The sequence below is a fragment of the Rhinatrema bivittatum genome, chromosome 3, assembly GCF_901001135.1.
Source record: "Rhinatrema bivittatum chromosome 3, aRhiBiv1.1, whole genome shotgun sequence".
Lineage (NCBI taxonomy): Eukaryota > Metazoa > Chordata > Amphibia > Gymnophiona > Rhinatrematidae > Rhinatrema > Rhinatrema bivittatum.
Genome location: NC_042617.1, coordinates 172,352,225 through 172,374,213, shown reverse-complemented (window position 1 = coordinate 172,374,213; position 21,989 = coordinate 172,352,225). Strand labels below are relative to the sequence as shown.

Sequence of the window (21,989 nt, the reverse complement as noted above, 5' to 3'; positions counted from 1 at the left end):
TGACCATGAGGATGATTACAATTTTTTTAGAATTTGTCTCAGTGTTTTAAGTAAACTATTTTAATTGTGCATGTAAATTGTAATCCGCAATGAATGTTATGGCATTACATAATATAAGACATTTAATTAATTAATTCATTAAATAATTCAGCCCTCTATTGGAGACCTGGTGAAAGGCAAATAACCAATGTGACACTGTGATACCAGGGCACAAATTATATCGACATGACAGGGCAAATAAAATTGGAGGAGCGGTGGCATTATATATTAAGGACGGCATAGAGTCGAGCAGGATAAAACTGATACAACTAAACCAGCTTGGAAAAGTCCCTGGAAACACGATTCTCTCAAGAAAAAGCCTGCTTAAACAGAACATCTTAAGCATTGACTTAAAAGTCCATTATAGCAGCCTGTGAAACAGTTCCAGGCAACTGCATTCAGATGTTTAATTCAATATAATCATTTGGGATCTAGGCAGGTAATGAAGGTAATGCATCTGCCTGTTAGCAAAAGAGAAGGAATCATGCAGTGCTTGCATACTGCTTGGCGGCATCGACATGATGAGCCCTGTCAATGTCAGATCGGCTGGATGCAGCAGCCCCAGATCATGCACCGCTCAAGAAGTCTCGATCTTAGACGCATCATTGACCACTCCAAATTAAGTATTTATGACAGTGCCGAGATTAATGTTTAAAGTGCCGACGTCATGCTCATAAGTGTTTCCCTGATGAAGAATTGATTTTCGAAACATTGGGATTGATACACAGACAGCATGAAGATATTTCATCCATGATCTTGGCGCCATTGCAGTGAGCACAACAGCCTGGTAAAACACGATATTGTATACCAGCACATCCACTTTAGTGGACTCGTACCTGATTCTCAGTGATAGCTTTACAAATCATGAAAGCATCATATGCTCTGGGGTAACCAATGATTATAACGTATCCATCATCCACAATCGTGGGGTTGGAATATCAGTAGCCCCATAGGCATCAGTAGCCTACCTGAGGCACCATATGAGGTTTCCCCTAGATGCTTTCTAACAATCCTCATTCATTTTTGTGCTAGACTTTTTCACATGTTTTGAGCCCTAGAAGAGGACTGCAATGCTACCAGCAAAGGACAAGATTAAGCTGCTGTATGGCATTGTAAATAAAAGCAAGTGGGGGAGGGAAGGATGAAGAAACAAGAGAGGCACCAATTAAAGATGTCAATATTTTCAGCCAGCTATATTTTACAGATTAAAAAACATTCTCTACCTTTCAGCGTATCGTAAAGTTGATAGAGTCTCCTCATAGCAGATGTCTGCTGGACTTATGGCTGCAATCTGTAAATACATGAGTACTTTAGCATTTTGAAACATTTTTAAAGTTGTAAGAAGTGCTCTCTACTCATCACAATCTTGTCCCTTTACAACAGCTGAGAAAGACAAACGAGAAACGTTAGGAATCAGAGCACTGCTGGAACTTCTCCCACTGTGGGAGATGGGCAGGCTTATGTCTTCCTCCTCTATAAAAGAATAGCAGGCAATAATCAAACTGCCTGCACTGTTGCATACACTGCAAATACTAAGTGTGTAGTTTTGCTTTGGTTTTTGCCTTATTAAAAAGCACCCGCAGAGATTTGCACCTGCTTTCTCCGCGGGTGATTTTTCCTCTTGCACATACACACAGTCATCTCTGCATGCAGTATTTCCCTGTGCTGACACCTCGGGAACACGTCCTGCCAATGCACTTTGTAGGATGGGCATTATTTTACCCACATTGAGGGTGGGCAAGTTTCAAACCACCATTTCCAGGGGTAAAACATTGTTTTACGTGCAGTACTGGCTTTCATTACTGCCCTCACAATATTTTCTAGTGTCCGGGTTCTGTGGATATAGAGTGCTATAAACAAACCACAGTAGAAAAACATCATCAGCTTGGGAAGGTGAGGTTCCAAAGAACCATGAATTCTGTCTTTGTGAAATGACTTATTAGAATTGAAGCCTCAAGGAGCCTTCACAAGGTCCAAGCTGTTTACCTTGAATAGGCAGACCAGAAGTCAGGGGGAATGGAGGAGGCATCTTTGTTCAAAGCACACCCTTCAGGCCCCAGCAGGGGAAGACAGGCCAAAGGAGCTGCAAGGCTGCTGTCTCCTCCACCTTCTTTTTCAAAATGATAGACACGAATGAGTGTGAGGATATGGACAAAACAGGGGGAGGGGTAGACTGCACTGTCCACTGCTACCAATGTTTTTCTTCCAGGGCGGGTGGGAAGAAGATGGGAAATGTGCCATCCACTGCCATCAATTCTTTTTCTTGAAAGGGTCCCCAGACTCCCATGACAATTTGGCCAATTCCACGGCCACACAATTGTGGGAGACCGGGGGCCCTGTGTATATATAGATAGATATGCAACACCTTACAAGTTCCCAAAGGAAACCTTTTGGAAGAATAGCACCAGCATTAAATTTGAAAGATTGTCATTGCACCCAACATATCCGGGTTTAAGAGAGGGGTTCATTCCTCTCATGGTATGTGCAAAATAAACCCATTTGGAAATACTGACTCAGCCATTTGGCAATTGGGAGGGGATCATTTTCAAGTGTCGCTTACCTGGTAAACAGACTGTCTAAAAATCACCCACGGATGTGAAGTGACGCATGAACTTTACTCGCATATTCCTAGAGGCATTCCTGAGGTGGGAATAGGTCAAGGGAGGCAACAACATGCATAGTTTTGTATTTTCAAAACTACACACATTGTTTTGGTTGGACGAAATACCCAGAGAAAGCAGAGTTGCTTACCTGTAACAGGGATTCTCTAAGGACAGTAGGATGTCAGTCTTCATTAGAGAGTGACATCAATGCAGATTCAACGTGTCTAGAATTTTGAGCATGTTCCACTGTGCAACATACTACCACATGTCCATACTACAACATAGCATACCATACTACCACATGTCCATGCAGTCTAATAATTTAGCTTATACTTCCAAAAGGAGGTGGGATGGTTTTTGAGGAGTGACATCCTGCCGTCCTTGGACACCTATTACAAGTAAGCAAATCTGCTTTCACCAAGGACAAGCAAGATAGTAGTCCTCACTAGAGGGGAATCCCTAGCTATAGACCGCCCTGAATAAAAAGGGGGAAACCAAGAGAGTGCCAGCAGACAACCAAACTGTTTTTGGTGGCAATAAGCCTTTTTGTGTACACTATCTCAACACAGAGGCAGTCTGGAACAAAATTTAAGAGCCCTAGGAGGAATGGAGTTTTGAGAGAATCCTCAAAACTGATTGGCTGAATCTACTGTCACTTCAGGAGTCCAAATAGTAGTGTGATGTGAACATGTGGAGAGAACTCCACATTGTAGCCTTGCAGATCTCCTTCATTGAAACTGATGATAGGTAGGCTACAGACACTTCTGTAGCTCTAACCCTATGACTCTTAACATGACCTATCAGACTGAGGCCCATCTGGGCATAAACAGGAAGAGATGCAATATGCTAGCCAGTTAGTGTGTATTCAGCAATGGCAATTCCAGGTTTGTTGGTGTGAAAAGACTTGGTGGATGAACTTTCTACAGACATCAGACTTACCGCTCCAGATAGAAGGCCAAGGCTCTTTTGCAGTCCAAATTGTGCATTTGTTCACTTTTTTGGACATGTGGCCTGTGAAAGAATGTTGGAAGTATGATTGACTGATTAAGAAGGACGTCTGGTATTACCATAAGCAGGAATTTAGGATGTGTGTATAGAAAAAAATTGGTATAAGGTAGATATGTCACTAGAGCCTGGAGCTCATGACTCTGATTGCTGAAGTGACTGCTACCAAAAATACGACCTTCCATGTTACACTATGAAGTAAGAGTTCAGAAACTTGAAGGGAGCTTTCATCAGCTGGGTCAGATTGCACTAATGTCCTAAGACACAGTGAGAGGCTTGATGGGAGGCTTCAATGAAGCAAGCCCTACACTAATCTGGCAACTAAAGGCTACTGAGATGGGATTACCATTGACATGGTGATGATTGGCATTAATTACACTAAGGTGAACTCTTACCAAGTTGATCTTGAGACCTGATTCTGAAAGATGTAGAAGGTAATCAAGCAGTTTGTGTGTGGAGCAGGAGACAGGATCTAGGTCCTTTTTTCACAACACAAGGCAATCCTCCTCCACTTTAGTCCATATGACTTTCTTGTGGAATCCTTACTTGAAGCCGGAAGAACATGAGACACATCTTCTGAAATAGCTAGGGGTTGCAATGCTACTCTTTTAGCATCCAGGTTTGTGTGAGCCAGGGACCTGATGTTGGAATGGTGCAACAGCCCTTGATTCTGTGTGATGACTTCCCAGCCTGACCAGATCCCTGATGGTCATCTCTTTCAGGAGTGGAGACTAAATCTGTTTTAGCCAAAAGGGTGCTGTGATATTTAAAGTCCCCTGGTCTCTTCTGAGTTTCAACAAAGTATTGGTAATGAGTGAAATTGGATGATACACATACAGAGATAAGTTTGCCTTGAATCCCTTTCTGGAACAGAAAAGTGGGACTTTTCTGTTCTGAGCGAATACAAACAGATCCACCACAGGTGTGTGCCACTTTTGGAATATCTGGGGTTCCAGGTTCTAACTTGATTTGTCTGCTAGGACTCTCTCCTCACCTGCCAGTATGTCGTTCTGAGAACCCTTCCCTGAGACATGGCCCAATCTCACATCTAGACAGTCTACTGGCACAAAGGATATGATCCCATTCATCCATGCTTGTTGATGTAGAACATTGCTATGTGATTGCCCGTCTAGACCAGGATTATTTTGTTGGCCAACCCATCTCTGAAAATCTTCAGCACGTACCAAACTGCCCTTAGTTCTAGAAAGTCTGATGAAGCTTTTCTTAAACTGACCAAAGGCTTGGGGTGCATAGCCCCTCTACAAGTGCTCCTCACCCCAGATTGGATGCATCCATGGTTAGAACAAGTTAGGCTGGAGGAATATGGAAGCATATACCTCTGGACAGATTGAAATTGATCTATCATCAGAATATGCATTCTTGTTTGTATAGAACAGGAAGATCTTGAGCAGTTGAGTGATGAAGATGCTATCTTGAAAATCCTGAATGGCTTGAACCTATTCTGATCTGAGGGTCCACTAGACTCTCTACATATGAAGACATGCCAGTGGAGTAACATGCACCATTGATGCAATAAGGCTCAACTACCTCAACAAGTCCCATGCTGATGTCTGCTGACTCAAATGAATTCCCTTCACTGTGGATATCAATGAGATAGACTTCTGCTATGGGAGGAAGGCTCTTGCCTGAGTTGTGTCTAGCAGTGCTAGATGATGGATTTGGGGTAGCTAATGACAAACCCTAATAACTCCAACACCCAGATGGTTCTACACATGGATCCTGTGGCACCTACCTCATGACCAACCAATCATTCAAGTAGGAGAATATGTGCATCCCCAGTTTGCAAATGTGTATGTGTACTACTACCACAGCAAGATATTTTGTGAAGACACGTGGTATGGACAATAAGTCAAAAAGGCAGAACGCGATACTGGAGATGTCAATCCCCTACTACAAATCTGAGGGTTTTTTTGTGACCTGGAAATCTGTGTGGGTGTAATAGGTTAATGGTTTACATAAAACCTCAGCCTGCCCCCAACAGGCCCATCCTCTGGCACCAGTACTGGAATCCGGGCTATGCTCTGTGATCCAATCAAAACCCCGTCTCAGATTTTGACTGGGTAAGCTGGCTATGGCTTGGGGACCCTCTGCTGGCTGTGGCAAAATTGGAAGAATGGGCATGCAAATGGTAAAAGAAATTTAATGTGGACAAATGCAAAGTTGTGCACTTAAGGAAAAGTAACCCAAATTATAGCTACACAATGCAAGGTTCCACATTAGGAGTCACCATTCAGGAAAAGGATCTAGGCATCATTGTTGATAATACTTTGAAATCTTCTGCTCAGTGTGTAGCAGCAGCTAAGAAAGCAATTAGAATGCTAGGAATTATTAGGAAAGGAAAGGAGTATAAAACAGAGAATATCATAATGCCTCTGTATCACTCCATGGAGTGACTTCATCTTGTAAATTTTGTGCAGTTGTGGTTACCACTTCTCATAAAAAATATAGCAGAATTAGAAAAGGTACAGAGAAGGGTGACCAAAATGATAAAGTGGTTGAAACAATTCCCCTATGAGGAAAGGCTAAAGAGGTTAGGACTCTTCAATTTGGAGAAGAGACAGCTGAAGGGAGATATGATAGAGGTCTATCACATAATGAGTGGAGTGGAATGAGTAAACGTGAATCTGTTTGTTAATTTAAAAGTATAAAGACTAGGAGACACAATGATGTTACTAATAAGAGAAAATATTTGTTTACTCAATGCATAATTAAGCTCTGGAATTTGTTGCCAAAGAATGTGGTGAAAGCTGCATTTTAAAAAAGGTTTGGGCAAGTTCCTGGAGGAAAAGTCCATAAACCATTATTAAGGCTAAGTTGCAGAAATCCACTGCTTACCCCTGAAATAAGCAGCTTGGAATCTATCTGCCCTTTGGGATCCTGTCAGATACTTGTGACCTGGATTGGCCACTATTGGAAACAGGATACTGGACTTGATGGCAAATCTTATGTCCTTATGATGACCCTGACAGGATTGAGGTGGGGGAGGGAAATGCCCCCTCAGCTGATAGAAGTGTTGACTTGGCCCTATGCTTGGTGTCTCCTCCTAGCTGAGGAGTGTGGGTCTGGAGTGATTGTGGAGAGTCGCTGAAGTGTTGTACAGCGTTCTATGATCTGGGACCACTGCTTCCTTAACCTCTTCTCAGAAGAGATTCTCTCCAGTAAATATCACATCAGTGAGTCTTTGCTGGACATTTGGTCTCAGGCCTGCAGCCAGGCAAGTCTGCAAGTGCCAATACTCAGCAGAGATTTTTGTTGCCATCTCAATAATATCAAAGGTTGTTCTGATCATATGTTTTCCACATTCATCCCCTTGTCTAATAGTGACAGGAAATCATTACGCTGCTTCTACGGAAGCTGTTCTGCACTTCATTCAGCTATTTCAGAATGTACCAAATATATTGGCCCTTGAAGAGCTAGTAAGATGCTATGTGAACTTTAGGCATAGCTTCCTGAAAACCTCTTTCCCAAGAGTCTCCTAGGCTCTAGAACCCTTCTCTGGGGGTTACCTAGTCCGTTTGAGAGTATATTCAACCACCAGATTGATATGGTAGCTGTTGGTTTTTGAATCTGGGAGACTTCTAGACATATTACGTCTGCCTTCTTATTCATGGGAGCCACAGAGAAAGGGGGGGGGGGGGTTCTCCCACACCCTCATCTGTACCTTCTAATGGATCTTGTGCACTGGGACTGCCACAATCTCATTACGAGACTTTACAAACTGGAGAATATCCAACATCTTGCTCCTGGACTCATATTCCTTCTGCAAAATAAAAGGAATGGCTTCAGCCATTCTCTGGATAAATCTGGTAAAGGAGAGATCTTCAGGTGGAAATTTTCTCCTTTCCTGTGAAGGAAAGGAGAAATCCCACCCAACACGGATTTAGGAAAAACCTCAGCACAGAAACCCTACTACTCAACCTTTCCAATACTATACTAAGAGGTTTCGATAACAAAATAGGCCACCTACTGATCCTCCTCGATCTTTCCGCAGCCTTTGTCACAGATGACCACAAGAGGCTTATATCTAGCCTAGAAACCATTGGGCTCACTGGCAAAACCCTAGGCTGGTTCACTTCTTTCCTTAAAAACAGGTTTTTCAAAGTCTCCTTCAACAACAACTCATCCGAAGCCATCCCCCTTGAAACAGGAGTGCCACAAGGGTCTGCTCTATCGCCCGTACTCTTCAATATTTACCTACTACCTCTGTGCCAACTCCTATCAAGCCTAGGCATAACTTACTACATGTATGCTGATGACATACAACTCCTCATATCAATCACTTCCACTATAGAAGATGCAATGTCAAGAGCAGCTTCACACCTTGATGCAATTCGAAATATGCTAAACAACCTAAAATTATGTTTAAACATGAGCAAAACCGAATGCATTCTAATCGTAAGAAAAAACTCAGGATCAATAACCACACCACCCTTCCAAATTGATAACATCTGCATACAACTCAAAGATAACGTAAAAGACCTTGGCATATGGATTGACAGTGAACTAAACTACAAAAAACACATTGCAACAAGAACAAAAGAAGGCTTCCATAAACTCCAAATACTCAAACACCTAAAACCAATGCTTCACCTCCATGAATTCAGAACTGTTTTACAAGCCCTCATTTTCACCTGCCTTGACTACTGCAACTCACTCTTGATAGGACTACCTAAAATGGCCTTAAAACCACTTCAGTTACTTCAGAATGCCGCTGCCAGAGTCCTGACTGGTAAAAAGAAATCAGACCACATCACCCCCGTGCTCAACAATCTACACTGGCTACCAGTAGAAAAAAGAATAGAATTCAAAGTTCTTACAATTCTACACAATGCAATTCATAAAGCAGACAACACAGCCCTGGACAATGTCATACATATACACAGGTCACTATGTACGACTAGGTCAACAAGTAAACTACATCTTGATGTGCCATCACTACCGCTAGCCAAACTGTCCTCCACAAGAAACAGAGCCATCTCCATCATTGGCCCGAAATTATGGAACTCTTTACCTCAACACCTGAGCTCACAAGAAAACATTAAATCTTTTAAAAAAGATCTCAAAACATGGCTATTCAGCCAAACATTCAAAGATGGCATAGGATAAGACAACAGACCACACCCATTGCATTTCCACTTCAGGCATGCAATATCTTTCCAATGACTATTTCACTGACTCACTGAAACCTTATCGATTTTCACCCATTATCAATTTTCCCCTTACAATATTGTAGATATTGATTTGGATTAAGTTGTTGTTCGGAACCAGTTTCAGTTACTGTTAAATGCTTTAGATGTAATAGGTTGTTGTACATGTAAACCGGAGTGAAGGCGATTTTTGCTATACCTCGGTATATAAAAACTGCTAAATAAATAAAATAAATAAGGACAAAGGTCAGAAGAGAAACCTGTTGATCTCTCAGTGTAATTAGAGATCCATGGCCATACCCCCAGGAATATTCTGAATCCAAGCCTGACTTGTAGGCCAAAGGCGAGGATTCAGATTGTGCCCAGCTAGCAGACAATATCTCAGAGAGAAGAGCTCATGTCTTTTGGGGCTTAGACCTGAGAAACTCCCTCAAAAGGCTATAGATCACTATCATTGTGGTAGATCCTAGAGAAGAATCAACCTCAATGTCCAACATTGGTACTGGGCTGCTGGGACTCTAGCATTGGCTGTACATTGCTCTGTATCAAGACTGATGCTTTCAGTGTTAGTGCACAGATTCCCTCAATGTTAGTGCACAGATGAGCTGTATTGCCTTGTCCAAAGGCCTGCTAGTTTTACTCTCCAGCTTCTCCTCTAAGATTGCTGATGCTAATACCTGCGGGAAGCAGGAGGAGTGACCATATCTTTCTGAGAAACCAGAAATATTTCAGTGGCAAACACCTGGATCCATGCAGACTGATGCAATTCCCATGACTGTACAGAGGCTGAACTTTCTTCGCCCTGGGAATACGTTAGGGGTTTCCTGGCTACAGCCAGAATTGTCTTCACTCCCAGCATCATGCATTGATGGAGACCACTGCTTCTTGGTCTTCATGAGATGCTTGGTTTCAGAGCTTCTTGATGCTGGAACCGAAGAGTATGAACCCTTTGCCTTATTCAGGTGGGAGAAGGCAGATGATTGAATGTCCCCCTGATCCTTCCTGTTGCTTGATGTCATGGGGGTTCTATGCCATCCTGATGTCAATGTACCATCAGCAACCGATGCAGCTCCTGGGTCAATCGGTGTCTATGCCTCTGATACTGATACCAATGGGCTAAACTTAGAGTTCCCAGAGTGCTTTTCCATCAGGTCAAGCCAGAATCTACCTTCCAGGGTTCATGGTTGTGCAAAATTGACACCTCTAGACATCATGGGTAGCACCCAGATACAGGAGACATCTATCATGGGGAACTGTGACAGACATGATCCTGTGCAAAGAGGCATTGGGTGAAGCTTTTGGTAGATATTTGGAGAACCCATAGGCAGTGGAACGGGGTTGGCCCTACCAATGTTTTGCTTGTCATGGCATTAGCAACTAGAATGCTTGCAGGAGCAGAGGGGTTGGTTTCTTTGGCCTCCCCCAACCAAAAATGTATTCTGCTCCCATTGTGGGAACAGAAAGAAAAATCAGTACTGTAAAATCAAATGTTTTGATGACCGCTATGTGGTCTATACTATCTCAGTGCACCAAGCTGGTGCACTGCACAAACACTGAAAAAAATGAATGGAAACAAAAAATGACTGAAAAAACATTCTATGGATGCTAAGGCTTGCTGGCCTCTATATGGGACACCGATTATACACAGATGACATCCAGCTCTATGTAGAGGTAGATGTATCTTGGGAAGAGACTTATCCCATAATATGTTTTATCTAATTTTACTGTTTTATTGTATATGTTGTTTTGTGAGCCACCTAAGGCTGCTGCATAGGTGGGCTATAAATTAACTATAACTATAAATATTGCCTGGTGTATTTCAGCTGTAAGACAATGGCCTCAACTTAACAAGATAGCATTAAATCTCACAAAGATGGAGATTATTCCTTTTCAGCGTGGGGGCCCATTTTTGCATCCTCTTTCTTTCCTGGAACAGAGATCTTCAAACAAATGTAGATTTCAGAGACTGAAAGATTATTTGGTAAATGGCACATAAGCTTTCAATTTGTAGCCGTCAAGTGGACTTGATGGTGGAACTTTTGCATCGAGCATGCAGGTATCCACTCTGTTATACAAATGTCTGTGCTGGTGCTTCTAGGTTATGCTGGTGAGATTGCAGAACGGAAGGTACATTCTTCTATGTGGTGGTCGTGTCCTGAGACATCTCAGTTTTGTGAGAGAGTTTAATCAGAGATTTCACTAATATTAGAAGCGGAGTTGCATTTGACCTCACAGCTTTGTCTCCTTGGTTTTTGGAGTGTCCCTTACTTGGCCAATCATTTGATACATGCAGGTAGAGTCACAATTGCTATTCTTTGGAAATCTTCGCCATCAGTGTTCCTCTGGCATCAGCTTGTATTTGACCCAGCACTAGTAGAAAAACTAACTTACATGCTTAAACTTAATTTGTCTGTATATGATAAAACTGGAGGCAGATATACTGGGAATATCGTGAAGGAGAAAGGCAAGAGGATTAGGTGTTTTCCTTTTTTTTTTTTTTTTTTTATTGCCAAATATAGCTCACAGTCTAGCCTTACAGGATTACAGATTTCCTAGTGTTAAGACGTTACTTTGTATAGGCTCTTGGAGAGAAAGATATGTTCTATGTACTGTATATCTTGTTTATTTGCGATGTGATGTTCTTTTATCAAACTATTGTAATGTACTTGTCATGTATTCCTTAACTGCCGCTGCCTTGAAAAATAAAAAGTAAAAAAAAAAAAAAAATTGACAATTTAACAATACATTTTTCACTGGTAGAGAGTTTTGGTGTGATGATTAATTCTGTCCTGACTTTCAATAGCCACATTAAAGTAGTTACACATACTGTTTTTTTTTTACAAGATCCATGTGGTGTGAAGTTTAAAACCTTTATTAGATCTTGCTGATTTTCGAACAATGATACAGGTACTATTGTTGCTAATATTGAATATTGCAGTGCTCTATGTATCAGTCTGATGGCTAATGTGTCCCGTGCGCTGCAACTATTGCAGAATTCAGCAGCATGGCTGATTTCTGGATGTTTAGTGAGATAACATGGGTATCCAAGGACGTCAACCTCCGCCTTCATCTGCCCTTTTGCAATAACCTTCACACCCAATAAAACACCAACACAACTGCTTGGAATTCAACAAGCGACAGCTTTATTACACCATTCAACAAACATTAACATGCCCGAGTCAACATAACAAATTACCAAGCCCTGGTGGTCACTTACCACACCCCAGCAAGTTGACACACCCCCAGGCCACCTGACCTGCAGGCTCAAGGCAGTCTCACACTGCCTGTTGTGCAACCTCCACCACCACCCAGCAAGGAGCCGCCCCAGAGCAACTGCCCCCAATTGTTTGTATCAATGGGTGTATCCAGTGCTGGCCCTAGAACAATACCAGCTAACTGGTCACCACAGCACAAACTTCAGGCTCGGGTAACCCATGCCCCCGCCCCCCCTCCAAAGATGTGGCCATAGATTCCTAAAAGCAGTATCCCTTCCAAGGCTTCCTAAAATGCATTATTAAACAGATCACGACCCACGAAGAACAAATGAACTTCGTCCAAGTATGCTTAATGTGACTCCCACCCATCGCACAAAGCCAAGAACCCATCTGTTGATTAGCTTTAGCTCTGCTACGACCCCACACTATCCGTCCCATTTCAACAGGCCTTGGAATGATTTCAGACCAACAAATTATTGTATTGGACAACCAGTCTAACAGTGTTGCAAAATCTTTTCACATCACACTAATAAACTGATGACCTGGTAACTTTCCCCAATCATTTCCCCCCCACCCCCCGATGAATCACCAGGACTTCTGGATGCGCTTTGAAACTCAACCACAACTGCATGTGATGCAAAAGCTCCTCTTAACACATTCCTCAACATCCCAAACAGTGAACGGCTATTCCATGGATCGCCAGTTCCAGATGTGGGCGCAAACCAGCATGTCTGTGCGCCTAGACAACAAATGAATGACCCACAATCCAAACATTGCACCCCACATGAATGTGATCTAAGAAGAAAACAAAAGTTAGTAACATCAATTAAAGGTCCCCAACCCCAAGTCTAACATAGGGCACAAACACATCAGACTTCCACCATCTGATTCACTGAATCACCCCCCGCCCCCCAGAAAGACCTGAAACCTCAGCAGATGTAGCCGGGCTGATTCTAAATGAGGAAGTGCCAAAACGGTTGACATCTAACCCCCCTCCCTTTTTTTTTTTTTTTAACACAGCTCTCAAAACCATCACAGGCAGTGGCTTGAGATCAGCATGAACCCAGGAATGCATCCCATCTATCGGGCGACGATTAGCATAATCAACAGCATTGGCCACAAACCATGCACCACTCTCAGTATTAAAGTGGCCCCCTTTCCTGCTTGATCAGTCTTGGAACACAGAATCACCTATGCTACATTATCTGCTCCTAAATCCACATGCCTAAACTGTAACTGTGTAATCTGCCCCAGATCCAGCTCTAGCTACTAATTCACTCACCTGAAACACCCCAAAAAATGCTAACACAAAAGCTACCCAAAACAAACATGACTCAAAGCTCGACACACAGACATTAGGGATCGTATGCCACAATTCCAGCAAAATTTCATGTGTGATTGGTAACAGACTATCCTACTGATCCCCCATGATCCTCGACTACCCCAACTACAGCTGATGCACTAGAGAACATCCAGCAGGAAATCCTCAACCATGCGCTTTAATAAAAAATGAAAATCCCACTATGTGCTGGGATACCTCTGCCTTTGAACACCCGGCACCCCTGGCCCCCTCAATGTCAGATACTGGCCCCCATGACCACCTTTTAGGAAAAAGGAAAATCACCATCTTGCCAGTGCCACTCAAATACCCCGACCTAGTAGATGGGGCTAAGGATGCTTTCAGCATCTTCCATTCTTAAGCGAACCAAACCTCCTTAGGAAATTTGGAACTGTCGCCCCGTACAAGTCCGCTTCTGGAACGAGCTTTCAGAATGGCACCCACTTGGAACAAAAAAAAAGAGAATCAGCATTAACATTAGACACACCTGGAACATGCTGAGCCCAAGCAGTAATGATCAGCATCATACAGTGCAAATCAAATTCCCGCAGGAGCTCAGAAACCAATAAGCAGACCGATGATTAATCATCTCAACTACCCCTAGGTTGTTACACCAAAATACCACCCGCTTATCACACAACTGTGAGCCCACAAGTGCAGTACCACCACAATCGGGAATAATTCCAGGAACGGGATATGCCTAGTAACTCCCATCTGAGTCCATTCCTCCAGCCAAGTAGAAGCACACCAGGCACCCTGTAAATAAACACCAAAACCCACTGACCCAGCCGCATCTGAAAAAAGCTCCTTACTAGAAACAGAATCTGCCTGCCACAAACAAGAACCAGTGAAGTCTTCAAAGAATTTCAACCACATATGCTAATTCTCCTTCACATGGCGTGAAATCCATATATTATGACATTGGTGTCTAACTCCTAACATAGTCACAGACAACTTTCTCAAAAACACCCTACCCATAGGAATGCCTTTACACGCAAAATTCAAACTTCCCACTATTGATTGAACCTGCTCCAAAGTCAATTTCCTGCTATGGTTTGCCCCTTATACCAGCTCTCTCAGCTTAGCCACTTTATCCTCCAGCAGCCTAGACACCATATCCACCGAGTCCAATTTTATACCCAAGAATTCCCGGTCTTTTTCTGCGCAATAGGTATGCCAAATTCAGAGGCTACATTAAAGAAAACACGCATAATGTTCCCACAGAGCTCAGAGTCACACAGACCCACAAACAGAAAATCATCAAGGTAATGCACAATATTAGGCAACCCAGATACCTGCTCTGAGACCCAATGCATGAAAGTGCAAAACATTTCAAATCAAGCACATGCAATAGAACAGCCCATTAGCATGCACTTGTCAAAATAATACTTTCCCTAAAACTGAATACCCAGGAGCGGAAAACTTGCAGGATGAACAGGCAAAAGATGAAAGGCAGATTCGATATCCGCCTCTGCCATAAGGGCTCCACGATCACTGTCAAACCATTTGTACTGTGGAATCAAAAGAAGTATAATGCACCGAATAAAGCTCTCAGTACAAAATCATTAGATAAGATAAGATAAGAACATGCCCTACTGGGTCAGACCAAGGGTCCATCAAGCCCAGCATCCTGCTTCCAACAGTGGCCAATCCAGGCCACAAGAACCTGGCAAGTACCCAAAAACTAAGTCTATTCCATGTTACCGTTTCTAGTAATAGCGATGGTTATTATCTAAGTCAACTTAATAAATAGCAGGTAATGGACTTCTCCTCCAAGAACTTATCCAATCTTTTTTTAAGCACAGCTATACTAATTCACTAACCACATCTTCTGGCAACAAATTCCAGAGTTTAATTGTGTGTTGTGTGAAAAAGAACTTTCTCCCATTAGTTTTAAATGTGCCACATGCTAACTTCATGGAGTGCCCCCTAGTCTTTCTATTATCTGAAAGAGTAAATAATTGATTCACATCTACCCATTCTAGACCTCTCATGATTTTAAACACCTCTATCATATCCCCCCTCAGCCATCTCTTCTCCAAGCTGAAAAGTCCTAACCTCTTTAGTCTTTCCCCATAGGGGAGCTGTTCCATTCCCCTTAGCTTTCTGGTCGCCCTTCTCTGTGCCTTCTCCATCGCAATTATATCTTTTTTGAGATGCAGCGACCAGAATTGTACACAGTATTCAAGGTGCAGTCTCACCATGGAGTGATACAGAGGCATTGACATTTTCCGTTTTATTCACCATACCCTTTCTAATAATTCCCAACATTCTGTTTGCTTTTTTGACTGCCACAGCACACTGAACCGACAATTTCAATGTGTCATCCACTATGACGCCTAGATCTCTTTCTTGGGTAGTAGCACCTAATATGGAACCTAACATTGTGTAACTATAGCATGGGTTATTTTTCCCTATATGCATCACCTTGCACTTGTCCACATTAAATTTAATCTGCCATTTTGATGCCCAATTTTCCAGCCTCACAAGGTATTCCTGTAATTTATCACAATCTGCTTGTGATTTAACTACTCTGAACAATTTTGTGTCATCTGCAAATTTGATTATCTCACTCATCGTATTTCTTTCCAGATCATTTATAAATATATTGAAAAGTAAGAGTCCCAATACAGATCCTTGAAGCACTCCATTGTCCACTCCCTTCCACTGAGAAAATTGTCCATTTAATCCTACTCTCTGTTTCCTGTCTTTTTGCCAGTTTGTAATCCACAAAAGGGCATCGCCACCTATCCCATGACTTTTTATTCCTCTCATGAGGAACTTTGTAAAATGCCTTCTGAAAATCCAAGTACACTACATCTACTGGTTCACTTTTATCCACATGTTTATTAACTCCTTTTTAAATATGGGGGTTACATTAGCTATCCTCCAGTCTTCAGGTACAATGGATGATTTTAATGACAGGTTACAAATTTTTACTAATAGGTCTGAAATTTCAGAACTCTGGGGTGTATACCATCCGGTCTAGGTGATTTACTACTCTTAAGTTTGTCAATCATGTCTACCACATCTTCTAGGTTCATCATGAATTGGTTCAGTCTGTCTGAATCATTACCCATGAAAACCTTCTCCAGTATGGGTATTTCCCCAACATCCTCTTCACTAAACACCGAAGCAAAGAAACCATTTAATCTTTCCGCAATGGCCTTATCTTCTCTAAGTGCCCCTTTAACCCCTTGATCATCTAACGGTCCAACTGACTCCCTCACAGGCTTTCTGCTTCAGATATATTATAAAAAGCTTTTACTGTGAGTTTTTTCCTCTACGGCCAACTTCTTTTCAAATTCTCTCTTAGCCTGTCTTATCAATGTCTTACATTTAACTTGCCAACGTTTATGCATTATCCTGTTTTCTTCTGTTGGATCCTTCTTCCAATTTTTGAATGAAGATCTTTTGGCTAAAATAGCTTCTTTCCCCTCCCCTTTTAACCATGCCGGTAATTGTTTTGCCTTCTTTCCACCTTTCTTAATGTGTGGAATACATCTGGATTGTGCTTCTAGGATGGTATTTTTTTTTTTTTAACAATGACCATGCCTCTTGCACACTTTTTATTTTTGTAGCTGCTCCTTTCAGTTTTTTTTATTTTTCTCATTTTAAAAGTTTTCCCTTTTGAAAGTTTAGCACGAGAGCCGAGGATTTGCTCACTGTCCCCCTTCCAGTCATTAAATCAAAATTGTTCATATTATGATCACTATTGCCAAGCGGCCCCACCACCGTTACCTCTCTCACCAAATCCTGTTCTCCATTGAGAATTAGATCTAAAATTGCTCCCTCTGTCGTTGGTTCCTGAACCAATTGCTCCATAAAGCTATCATTTATTCCATCCAGGAACTTTATCTCTCTAGCGTGTCCTGATGATACATTTACCCAGTCAATATTGGGGTAATTGAAGTCTCCAATATGATATAGAAGCAAACCTTGCACATAAGCAAGTACATAGGAACACTGGTGCAGGTAGAACAATGCAGTTCCATTCAATTAATAAACAGTATTTTATTGTGAACATTCATAATACATTCACTGCGGCAACTCCATTAGTGTAACAGAAGGAATTTTACAGTCCCCCGACACGGTCCCGTGTTTCGCGGTGGCTGCATCGGGAGGGACAGGATGGTATTCGAATCTGAAATATAATATGAGTAATCAGAAACGGAACAAAGGGCTGCTATATATACCTTATAATCATACTTCACATACCTTATACGAGACCATCAGGAGCGCAACCGCCCGCTGATTTCAACCCAAATTTAAAGAACATAAAATGGCGCGAAAAGAGAACTCTCGCGAGAGGCTGAAACTGACAGAGGAACACCTGTGATCAAACTGACACCTAAAGCAGGATTACTAATAAAACAGGTACCACTCTATATCTTTATTCAGACCATGAGGGGAAACTGAATTAAGAATGAAAATCCATCGCTGCTCCCTCCGACCCAGCATACAGGCGAAATCTCCTCCCCGCGGGGAGGGAGAGACCACCTCCAGTACCTGGAAGGAGAGGTCAGCAATGGAGTGTCCGGCATGTATCCAATGAGCCACTAAGGGCTCATCAATCCTGGATGATCTAATATTCGAACAATGTTCTATGATTCGTGTCGTGTTGATCGGTGCGAACGCTTGCTCCGCCCCCTCATGTCCCTGCAGTCCACCTCAACGCTGGGCATACCACTCACACATCGCAGCCATCCCGCGCCGATGCCAACAGGCCACATCCTCTGCTCCAAATGCATGCCCTGGGAATGACCAATCAATGGCCCCACACTCTCTATTCACACCAAACCCGGCCCCGACACTCACGCGAGCTCCTCCGAGCTTCCGCTGGAACCCGAGCATGCAGCGAGCAAATCACTGTGGCCCGCCCCCACCAAAAAACTGCAGGAAGGACCCGGATCGACTCTGTTCACCAACGGCACATCCACTGAGACATCAACCATAGTTTCTGCACTGGCCACCACCGCCGACTTCGAACCCCCAACCCCTTCTCCTCAGAATCGCCATCACTTACCACCACACAGGCCTCCAGCGATGGCAATAGCTCACCTGACGTCCCTTGATAAGGATGCTGTGACACTGCCTTCTGGGGTTTTGCACCATTCTCTCTTTTCTTTTCTTTTTTAAATTAGGACAGCAAACCACCCAGTGTCTGCAACTCACTGCATCAAACCAAAAAGACAAAGGAAACTACCTACCTCTTTACCCAGTATAACTCCTCCCCCCCTTCCCTTCAATCCTGCCGGCTCTGCCCAATCAGAAGCCACAGAAACATTCTTGCCACATTCAAAAAACCCCTTCCCTGCTAGAATAATTAGCGTTCCTTGCAAGATTCACCAGTTGAGTTTCATTCACTCACTCCTCCCCCACAAGCTCAAAATGCTTGAGGGTTAGCCTGGCACCCACTTTATCCTGGGCTGACAGATACTCCACTCCGCCTGCCTTGGTCAGCATACAGTTCTCCAGTGCTTTGTCAGCTGCACTGGTTCCAAATTCAATCTAGGATATTATATAAAATTGCAATGTTGGTGCACAAATTATTGGCTGTAGATTCTTGTCCATGGATGAATGCCCTTCCGATTTAAAATTCCACGCAGGCATTATGTTCCTCACAGAAAGGACTGCTGGAAATTCCGACAATTTGTCAGGCTCAGCTGTCTGAGATGAGAGAACATTCTGGAACTGTCTTCCCTTATGAGTTGTGATAATGAAAACATTTAAAGCAAAGTTAGAAACTAATCTGTTTCATCTGGCATATTCATTGTGAGATTAATTCCCTAAGTTATTGAGCTCTTAAGCCTTCTGTTTTTTTGAAGCAACTATATGATGACTTTTTCATTTGGATTTTTTTTTTTTTTAATGTATGTATGTTCAGCTTATTCACCGCCTTGGGCTACGCACTGGCAGTATATAAATTTTAAGAAAATGAAATAAGGGAAGAAAGATACCACTGAGCCACACAATGGATGATTCCTACCAAGGAAGAAACTGAATGGATAAAGGGACAGAAGGAGAGTGGCGATTCACGATGATGGGATCTGTGGAATAGATAAGGCTGAAGGCGCCCCCATGTGGACATGTGGCAGTATGGCATGCCACGCAGGCCCAGTTAGACGCGTTTTAAAGTTCAAGAAACTTTGAGATAAACGTTCCGTGTCGGGCTCCAACTAATGCCTCAGGTACAAAATTAGATTGTAAGTCCTCTGGGGATAGGGAACTATCTACAGTGTTTGAATGTAATCCGCTTTGAAGTGCTGAATAAAGTGTGAAAAGCGGAATATAAAATCAAAAATAAAATAAATAAATGTCACCCTCTTGTGAAGACTGTCATATCCCCTGCCCTCAGAGAAAAAGGCAGCGCAGATCTTTGCAGGTACTTTTCCCTTCAGCAAGTAATCTCATACTTTTCCTTTGAAAATTGGTACAAATCCTGTAGGAAAAATATTTGTGGACTTTGCATCAAAAAACACAGGTATAGGTATTAAATTGGTTTCTGGGAGGCTTTTTTAAGGTAAAGAACACTGGTTACATATTTGCCAAGAATGGGATCTAGTAAGTCATCTTTACCATTATAGTCCTGCTATTTCCTCCCAGAGCTGGCTGTAGAAGTTTGGTAAGAACAGATTCTCGGTATGGTACATGCACCACTTTCTTCCCCATTGCTGCTTCAGCCAGAGCACTAGAGGAAACACATGACAGCATCAGGAGAAGGGAAAAAAAAAAAAAGCTTTATGCAAATCTGGCTTAATACCACAAAATAAATTTCACAAAGGCTTGGAATTTTCACTTCCCTGCATTCCCTTTTTTTTTTGTAACCCTGGCCTCGTTTCCATCTAGCTCAACCACTGCAGCAACGGTCCTTGCTCAGAAGCCATAGATGGTGGCTTTCTATTGTGTGGAATCCTCCAATATTTACCTCCTTAAGAACATAAGAAGTTACCATCCTGGGTCAGACCGAGGGTTCATCAAGCCCAGCATCCTGTTTCCAACATTTGCCAATCCAGGCTACAAGTACCTGGCAAGTACCCAAACATTAAACAGAGTCCAAGCTATTAATGCCAGTAATAAGCAGCAGCTATTCCCTAAGTCAGCTTGACTATTAGTAATTATGGACTTCTCCAGGAGCTTGTCCAGATCTTTTTTAAACCCAGATAAACTAACTGCCTTAACCACCTCCACAACTACTTCCACAACTACTCTGGAAATGAGCTATATTTTTTTTTTTTTAGTCTGGGGTAATATTTGCAGTGTGACTTTTCATAGAAAGGGTTGTTACTGTTTGAAAACTGCAGCTATTTATTTATTTTAAAAAGGCTTATATTCCGCCTATAGCAAAATATTCGAGCTCGGCAGATTACATCATTTAAAACAAGTGCTGTTTTAGTATGGGATGGCCAAGTCTACACACAACATTTTAAAGCAGCTTAATACCATATGGGTTCCAAGTGTCTTTTTTTGCAGTTTTTTGGTTGCACCATAGCAGCGCATGTACCTATTATAACATGCATGTTATATTTTTACCTCAGAATGTCCTTTTTCATGTTAAATCTATTGTTATAAATGCAGTTTGTGGGGAGGTTGATGCCAGGCTATAAGGTTCATCTAGGGCAGGGGTTCCCAACCTTTTTGGAAGCGTGAACCCCTTTTTAACCTCCAAAATTTTCACAGATCCCCACATGCTTCTCTTTCATTTTTACCTGCAATATGCCATATGTAGAAAAGTTATTAATGTAATAAAGAAATAATTACCAGCAACCCTGGCTCATTCATAATATATACAACTTATTAAATAATGCTTACCAATATAAGCGGAACATATATAATTGCAAAGCACGGTGGTAAATATGCAAGCATGTATTCATATTTAATAGCTTGAAGTGTAACTACAGGCAGTCACAGCTGGACCCACTGGGGGCAATGGACTGGTGGAGGGAATGAGAGAGAGAGAGAAAGAGAGCAACTGGCGGGGCTGAACTGGAAGAGATGGACTGGGGAGCAAAGAGAGAGAGCGAGAGACTAGTGGGAGGAGGAATGCTTGAGACAGCCTACATCACTAAAAGAGAAATGCGGAGAAAAGTTGGTGCACATAATTTCCCCTCCCAACCCTCCCCCCCTCCAAGCAAGGTTTTTTATGTTTTATTTTTTAATTATGATGATTTTTAAAGAAAATCACCTGCAACAGGGAAACCACCCTGTTAGATTGATCTTGGCGGGGGTCCAATGTCTCTCTCCACACCAAATTTCTTATATTCAGAGAATGGACACCCCTCCTCATAAATCAAGAGGCACTGCTACAAACATCTTGCCCCATTGTCGCAAGGTGCTAGGCGTGCATGTCAAGTGACCCCTCTAAGTAACAAAATAAAACCCAGGCCAGTTTCAACCCACTAGTAAATCTGCCACTAACATTATTCAAGCGCCTCAATCAAAAATTCTTATAGATAGGAATGGGACAAATCCCAATACAAAACCTGCACCACACATTCTACAATACCCTGGTGTTCACAGAAACTCCCCCAACACAGAGTGCGGGGCAGAACAAGGACATTTTCTCTTACCACTCACCATAAAAACATAATATTCGATCTATGGACAAGATGGCGGTGCA

The 21,989-nt window shown here is 42.4% G+C and overlaps 1 protein-coding gene across 1 annotated transcript in view; it reads right to left on the bottom strand.

Moving 5' to 3' along the window:
• The window catches only part of LOC115088529 (kinesin-like protein KIF28P), a 179,075-nt gene that overhangs the window by 122,195 nt on the left and 34,891 nt on the right, over nucleotides 1-21,989 (bottom strand). Inside the window, exons 5-6 of the mRNA XM_029596792.1 lie at nucleotides 19,949-20,060; nucleotides 1,263-1,330 (exon numbers count right to left, since the gene is read on the bottom strand). Of these exons, the coding sequence (XP_029452652.1) occupies nucleotides 1,263-1,330; nucleotides 19,949-20,060 (180 nt within the window). The remainder of the gene's footprint in view (nucleotides 1-1,262; nucleotides 1,331-19,948; nucleotides 20,061-21,989) is intronic.